At 34.7% G+C, this 8,292-nt stretch overlaps 1 protein-coding gene across 2 annotated transcripts; it reads left to right on the forward strand.

The window, feature by feature from the left end:
• The first annotated feature begins 370 nt into the window (after positions 1-370).
• LOC109828196 (endoplasmic reticulum-Golgi intermediate compartment protein 3-like) lies at positions 371-7,838 on the forward strand. 2 transcript variants are annotated; one of them, XM_020395227.1, is made up of 13 exons: positions 371-614; positions 2,498-2,571; positions 3,370-3,453; positions 3,567-3,647; positions 4,671-4,751; positions 5,627-5,719; positions 5,891-6,070; positions 6,179-6,246; positions 6,365-6,416; positions 6,539-6,592; positions 6,670-6,762; positions 7,030-7,096; positions 7,470-7,838. In XM_020395227.1, the coding sequence occupies exons 1-13, from the start codon at positions 476-478 to the stop codon at positions 7,559-7,561; spliced, it is 1,158 nt and encodes a 385-aa protein (XP_020250816.1). In that variant the 5' UTR covers positions 371-475; the 3' UTR covers positions 7,562-7,838. The 2 variants fall into 2 exon arrangements, with proteins under 2 accessions (XP_020250816.1, XP_020250815.1); XM_020395226.1 differs by lacking the exon at positions 371-614 and adding an exon at positions 1,449-1,722.
• The last annotated feature ends 454 nt before the right edge of the window (positions 7,839-8,292 follow it).

Below are 8,292 nucleotides of genomic sequence, written 5' to 3' on the forward strand. Positions count from 1 at the left end.
AAAAGCCACGGAGCTTCAAGATTCCGTATCTTCCGCAGAGACGAACTCTTTAATCTCGCGGCAAAATTTCCTCTTCAACCGGTTGAAACTTTTAGACCAATGCTACCCATAAGCTTTGCCAAAATTTACTTCCCTTCTTTTATCTGAAGAATGAAATAAACCTTTAATATCAAGGGCATATTAGTCATTACCTGTCAAGTCGCTCTCTGCGAGGATCAATCCTTACCATGAAACTTTTTCATTCAAACTCCTCAACTATTCCAAATTTACATACTCAACCCTTTTTTATCGAAAGAATTATTTCTAAAAATAGTTAAAATTATTGCTATACAAATACGGCAATATGAAGAATTAATCAGTGATCCTTCTCTTCTCTTTTTCTTTTTTGTAAAAGAAAAAGAAAAAGAAAGAGGAGGAGATTGCTGAGATTGAAACCCTAAAATTTTGATCTTCGTTAGGGTTTCAATTTCAAGCAATGGGGGTCTTCAACAAGTTTAGAAGTCTCGATGCGTACCCTAAGATCGATCAGGACTTCTACAAAAGAACGCGATCGGGGGGCCTCGTCACCATCTTCTCTTTGATTGTTATCGCGTTCTTGTTCTTATTGGAGATCCGTAAGTTTTTTTATTTTTCTCCTTTTTTAAAGAATTTTTTGGTGATTGAGAAATTATTTGGCGGGAATAGAAAATTTTAGGATTTTTATGGCAACTATGGTTGATGGGAGAATGAAATTGAAATTGCAGATTTAAAGTAGGATTGATGTAATTTTTTATTTTCTTTTAATTTTAAAAAATTGGGAAAGTGCTATGATTTTTCAAAAAAATTTTTATTTTTTTAATTTTGAGTAGATTTTTTTTTGTGATTATTGATTTTAGTTTGACAATTTTATAGCTTATTTGGCGGGAAAGGGAAAAGCTTGGATTTTTTTTTTATGTGTCTTGATCTTGTTTATGGCTCATTATTTATTCACAAGTGCATATCACGTGCTAAAAACACGTCGTTGAAAGCGCGGAGCTGTAGATTCCTCTTTCGCCGGCGAACTCGTCGATACCAATAATACTCCTAATTTATTCCTAAATTTACTGCCATAATTTAATTATTAACCCTCAACCTCAAGGGTATATTGATCATTTGTTTCCGTCAATTCCTTACCATTACGGTACTAACCCGAATCTAAATCCTCGTAATCTTTATCATCCACCCCCTCTTAATTCCCAATTTTACAAAGCCGCCCGAATCCATAAACTTCTAGCAGGAGCACAATTTCTTATTCTAATCCAACTACCTGTCATACTCCACATCATCACCTCCTTAGCCACGGACCAATCACCATCCCCCAGACACTTATTAAACGCCCGCCACGTAATCTGACCGCAGTATCTAAACTGCACCTAAGGTACGGCTTATTTCTCAAAATAGTAGTTACAAAATAATTGCTAATATAAAAGACGGCGGCCGGAGAAAATCGTTCAGCGTTCAAACCTCCGATCCTTTCTCTTTTTCTGTTAGAAGATTGAAACCCTAGAATTTGATTTCGTTTGGGTTTCGAGCTGCGATTCCTCTTGATTAGCTGTTGATGAGCGATGGCGATCTTCAATAAGTTGAGGAATCTCGATGCGTACCCTAAGGTCAACGAGGATTTCTACAGAAGGACGCTCTCGGGGGGCCTTGTTACTATCTTTTCTTCGATTCTTATTGGCTTCTTGTTTTTATCGGAGCTTCGTAAGTTAAATTTTTTTAATACAATTTCTCCGTTTTTTAAAGATTTATTGGCTGATTTTATTGGTTTTTGGCGGGGAAGGTGAAAAGTTTGGATTTTGGTTGTTATTGGTTAATGGTTCTGATAATTTTGGTTGACGGGGTAAGATATTGTAGGTTTAGTGCTAGCGTGATGTAATTTCGCAAATATTTTTAGATGTTTTTTAATATTTTATTTGGGAATTTTGTTGCTTTATGCGACTATGGTTGATAAATTGTTGTAGCTTCTCTTAGAAGGCTTGCAACATGTGTGTTTTTTTTTTGAATTATTTGATGATCTTATCGTTTATTTTGCGGGAGAGAAGAAAAGTTTGGATTTTGAGTTGAAATTGATTGATGCCTTTGGTAAATGTGGTTGATAGGAGAAAGAGTCCGTATGCTTCATGCAAGCGTGATATAGTTTACGGAAATGTGTTAGTTTTTTTTCCCTATATTTTTATTTGGGAAAGAGGGAAATCTCATATGAGAAGAGTACTTAGTTTCTGCTTCATGATATTAAGTGCTGCAGAATTTTGAGTTTGACGTTATGTTGATTATCGGCTTTGAGGCAAAAGGCATCTGTTACGGCGTTTCTTTCATATTTGATGATAAAGGAAGTGGGGTGTGTTTATGAGTTCTTCATACATTGATAATTGTATCTAACTTCCACTCAACCCACTCTCTAAACGTTTTGTTAGTCAATTATTGGTTGATCCTTTGCTAATTGTTCAGAATTTGATCAGTTGATTCCTTTATGCAGGCCTGTATCTTTACTCGGGAACTGAGACACAACTGGTAGTAGATACTTCAAGAGGAGAAAGATTACGTGTCAATGTTTGTCACTAACCCTCTTATATCTTCTTTTACACTTATTGTCAATGATGCAATGACTGAGTATTTTGCATCTTGATATATATTAATGGCTGAATATTTTGCATCTTGATATATATATATTTAATCTTTAATCCGCCACCTTAACTTTCTGAAAGTGTGTATCTGTGACATTATGAGAATTTCTATTTACAAATAATGAGACCCTAATGCTGTTTGCCTTTGTTTAAATGTGTACTGATTAGTTGTCTATACTCTCCAAACTGATGTAGAATCAGCATTATGTGATAAGATGACACGTCTGTTAAATGGCATAAAAAATTCATTTCATTATCATATTATGAGACTCGCCTTGTGCCTGTATATAATGTGTTACTCCGAATTACTAGTTGTGTATTGAGGGTGTTTAGGTGAGCTTATTCTTTGAAGCTTATTAGTTATGCTAGTTTTTACCGGCTTTTAGCTTTTATGAGAAAAATGCTATAAAAATTGTTTGGGCAAAATAATTATTTAACCTAGTTTATTTAGACGAGCTTATAAACTAATTTTTCAAAAGCTGAGGTATACTAGCTTTTTAAAATTGGGCTTATAAGTTAACATATTTGATATTTTACCAAATAATTAGATATTAAAAAGCTAGCTTAAAAGCTAGTTCGACCAAAAAATAAGCTCCCCCAAGCATCCTCATAGTATCAAGGTGGATATTAAATCAGCAGGGTAGATATGATGGCACATTGGTTAAATCGTATAAGATCCTCTAAATCATCATAGAGTTCTAAAACATGCTTGTTGTTTTTGCAGTTTGATGTTACCTTTCCATTGCTTCGTTGTTCTCTTATAGCTGTTGATACCATGGATATCAGTGGCGAGCAACATTATGATATAGTATGCTCAAAAACTTTACTGTGTTGTTTTACTTTTAGATTGACATCTTGGATAGCTTGTCTTATTCTTCTATGTGATTCTGAACATGTTGAATATGCTTCATTTTTCCACAGAGGCATGACATACTAAAGAAAAGGTTGGATAATCATGGTAATGTAATTGCATCAAGGCAGGATGGTGTTGGTGCACCTAAGGTAGATGACTTGCCTTTTTGCATATATTTGCTTTTAATTTGAAGTTAGTAGTATGTATTTCTACACAAGCACCATGCGCACACACACACACACACAAATATTGTATATCTGATTTCATTGTATTTTTCGCACTTGACCTTGCACTTATGCATATGCTATAATCAATTATGTTCTAATATTGTTTCATTAACCTTCTTTTCTCTGAAACTAGTTGTATTGAGCATCTTCTCTATCTTGCACATCCTAGTCATGGCTAAAAAGAGCCAACAGCAACATACTCCAAGGAAAATTAAATTAAAAAAGAACATAGACAAAAGTCTGATAAAATTGGTCCCTTGTTCCAACTGGATAAACAGAGTAAAGGTGGAATTCAATATGCAGTAACTCATTTGAGATCTGTTTCCGAACATCTATAGATGCAGGAGAAAATAGACTGCAATGTTTTATAAACCCGTTTCTCTGGTCACCCACTGCACAGCCATTTGTGACATATATCAGTGTGTGCGGGCATTGTGTATTAATGGATATTCAGAGATGACCTGATGCTACCAAATGAAGTTACGCTTCAGGTTGGATCTTCTCACGTCTTTCCCCAGTTGACTTTGCTTCCTGACCGCTGTTTCCACAACTACACCTGGGCTCTTACCTACTTAATTGTGATGGAAGCTCCTGTTACCTTCACTTTATTGATATAACCAGGAAGGAGATCTCTTAACATTGCCTTCTAGCTTCTAGCTCAAAAGGAGGTGAAACCTTGAGTTTTTTTCTCAAACTTAATAAGCTTATGCATGTGATGCTGCAAATTAACTTATTTTCTTGTTACTATCTTATGTGGCCTGTAATGTTGGAAGTTGAAACGTTATACATTTCATTTCATTTTGAAATCTTTGTCGACTCATTGGTGCTAGTTTATAACAATGTTTTTTTAATACATGCCCCTATATTACATTCGTTCCATTCTCTTTAAACATAAGTGTATGCTTATCTAAAGTTTTTCTTATCTTTTCGCCTTATTCTTTTCAGATTGAAAAGCCTTTACAGAGGCATGGTGGACGGCTCGATCACAATGAGACTTACTGTGGTTCTTGTTATGGTGCAGAAGTGGTATGTAATTTTCTCAACGTTATATTAGCCCGCAAATGCTTAGCTATCATTTGTACCAATGTTGAAATTAGCGATAACGCATAGCGTAACGCTCACCTCCGGTTAACGCAAAAAAAAAGTGTAACTCTTAACGTAGGTTAAATAATTTATTATTATTTAAATATTTTATTGATACATAATATTCAAAATCAAATAATATGAATAATCATCACGGTTTTCGAACATATTATCATAAAAATACTATCACAAATCAATATATCATCACAATTTCACAACAAAATCAACCATGTATGCCTCAACAATCATTCCAGAAGCATAGTCGTTAAAAAAATATACATCACACATTATCGCAGTAAGTTCTAATAGGTAATAGCACATCATAAATCTAAAAACATCTAATAGTAATCCAAGTGAAGTTACAACTTTCATTTTTGAAAGAAAAGTACCCGTTTTTATTACTTCTAAATCTGATTAATTAGAAAAAAAGTAATTACTAATTCTTTGATCTCTTTTTAATATTTTTTTAGTGCAAAGTCTGATTAATTTGAAAAAAACTCAATCACAGCCATTAAAATTCTTTTAAAAATCAATCCCAGCCTTTTAATAATTTAACCTAAGCTATGGAGCGCTATGAAGACGCGTTACAAAGCGTACGTTATGGGTAAAATAGCATACATTATTTTGTTTCTGCGCTATTTTCCAACGCTACGTAGTGACAGGGTGGCGCTACGTTACGCTATGCGCTATTTTGCGCTATGGAACGCGTTGTTTTCTACACTTATTTGTACATTCTATTCTTATTGTTCTCTATTAGAAATGTATAACTGCCATCTTATTGACAGTTAGTATAACAATAAGATTCTTTCCTTTTGCAGGCTGATGATGACTGTTGTAACTCATGTGAAGAAGTTCGTGAAGCATACCGAAAAAAAGGATGGGGTCTCTCAAATCCTGAATTAATTGACCAGGTAAAGAAAGGAAGAAATGTTTGTGAGCTCCCTTCTGGCCTTTATTTTCTTTTTACTTTATTTTATGTTGTCATCTAATTTATTTTCTGAAATGTGAGATTGTCCTAAATTTTCCTTGGTCAGACACCCATCATTTTACTGCTGTATTTCTGATCCCAATTGTCATTTCAGTGCACAAGGGAGGGCTACTTCAATCAGATTAAAGAGGAGGAAGGTGAAGGATGCAACATTAATGGCTTCGTCGATGTCAGTAAAGTAGCTGGAAATTTTCACTTTGCCGCTGGAAAATCTTTGCATCACAATCAAGATCTTATTTCTGATTTGTTGGACGTTCAGCTAGGAAACCATAATGTGAGTAGCACACAACCTTTTATTGTGTTTTCATTCTTTCGTTAGTAATGCCACTGGCATTTCAATTGATATTTGGTTATGGCATTCAATTTACTCTTCATAAACCAGATAACCCACAAAATAAACAAGCTATCCTTTGGAGAAGAGTTTCCAGGTGTCGTCAACCCACTTGATGGGTAAGTATGAGATGTTTGAGCTTGGGAAGCAATAAGAAAGTATATTTTCGTTATTGCCTTTTATTGTAAGTTCAAATCACATATTTTCTAACATCACCTGGTTTTGGTAAAATTCCAGAGCAAAATGGACACATCATACATCATCAGGGATTTACCAGTACTTTATCAAAGTGAGCACATAATCCTTTTTCCTCACTGATATGAAATTTAGAACATTTATCATTGGCCCTTAATCTTTATGATATTTAGAACAATTTAGAAGTATTGGTGATAAACTTAATTTTATACTCAGGTGGTCCCAACAGTCTACACTGACTTGACAGGAAACAAAATTCAGTCGAATCAGGTAATTATCTTGATTTTAGTTTTTCTTGGCACTATTTAGGAGAACTGCAGTCTTAACATTTTAATTCCAAATTACAGTTTTCGGTCACAGAGCACTTCAGAGATGATAATAATGTTCATCCTAAGCCCCCTCCTGGGGTATACTTCATTTATGATTTCTCTCCGATCAAGGTGAGTTACTGAAGCATCACACTGATGGTTTTATTTTGAGTTTCTATCCTGATTGCCAGAATGGCCTTCCTGATCTATTCTCTTGCTTCTATATCAATCTATTGAAGCCGAATTCTATCAGTCTATTAGTATTTAATATATACATTGTTTGCATTCAATGGGTTATAAGCTGTGGTAGCTCTGCTGTTTGATTTTGTCTGATCCTTTCCCTTTTTAATTCATGATACAAAATTTTCTAATGCTTGATTTTTGTGCTGCATGTTACAGGTGATCTACACGGAAGGAAAAGTGTCATTCCTACATTTCCTGACAAATATATGTGCTATAATTGGAGGTTGCTCTCATTACCCTTCAATCATTTGAGTTACATATATGATTAATTCATCTTTGGCACGAGGCATGGTCATTGACAAACATCTCTTTAGCCTCCTCCTACATCTTAAGATTATGGGGGGAAAAAGGTTCATAGATAGGGCCGTCTATAGAAAATATTATAGGGGAAAACAGTTGCAAGTTCTAACATCAATTTTAAAAGTTGTGGTTGCACTGATTTTCACCGTTTGTACTGATTCAGTATTTTGTTTTCACCGAATTGTTTGCACTGATTTAAAATTGGTAGCAGCATTTTCCAATAATATGATGTACTGGGCTTTCTTTACATGATGTGGTTTTCCAACATTTTTCAACTTTGGAATTATTGCTCCCAGGGGTCTTCACAGTTGCCGGAATCATCGATTCCTTCATCTATCACGGCCAACGAGCGATTAAGAAGAAGATAGACCTGGGAAAGCACCGATGATGTTGTAATGACTCGTGCCCAGTTCGTTCACGTTTATATCATGGAAGCAGCAGCCAAAAGCGGGTCAGCAACGAGATGAGATGGGTGGTGGCTTTTGAGATAGATGGTGGTGCTGAACGCGGATCTTGCAAATTTTGTATCTATCATAACTTATAATTGTAACATTATTTTGTTATTGGTATGTCATCTTTCACCTACAAATGTGCAGTTAATCTCAGTGTTCCCTGAGTTGTTTATACAATCAGTTGCTCGGTTTCTGTACTTATGGTTCGATTCATCGTTTACTGTGTCTCGAGCGTTCTATTGCTTTACTATTGCTTTGTTTGGGAGTTTACTAAGGGAAGGAACAGAGAGTTAAACAATGAAAAGGAAAGGTAAGGAATAGAAGTGAAAACATAAAATGTTGTTTGGGAGTTTAGTAAGATGAACATAAGTAAATTTGTTCTAACTTGCTTGAGAGTTCTAATAAAGAGGAGGGAAGCGAAGTGAAATTGTATAAACTTACATAAATGCCCTTACATATTGGATGTGAGTATATATTAGCCATTGATTTTATTGTTATAAGGGTATAATTGTTTTATCATATTGTAAAATTTTATATTGATTTTCATTCCACCCTGTACCAATTGGAGGGGAGAAAAATGGAAGGAAATTTAACCTTCCATTCCATCCTAACCCCTCAAAAAAAAAAAAAACTCTCAAACAAGGTGAAATTAAAATTTCACTTTAAC

This window comes from Asparagus officinalis, unplaced genomic scaffold, assembly GCF_001876935.1.
Source record: "Asparagus officinalis unplaced genomic scaffold, Aspof.V1 AsparagusV1_Un824, whole genome shotgun sequence".
Lineage (NCBI taxonomy): Eukaryota > Viridiplantae > Streptophyta > Magnoliopsida > Asparagales > Asparagaceae > Asparagus > Asparagus officinalis.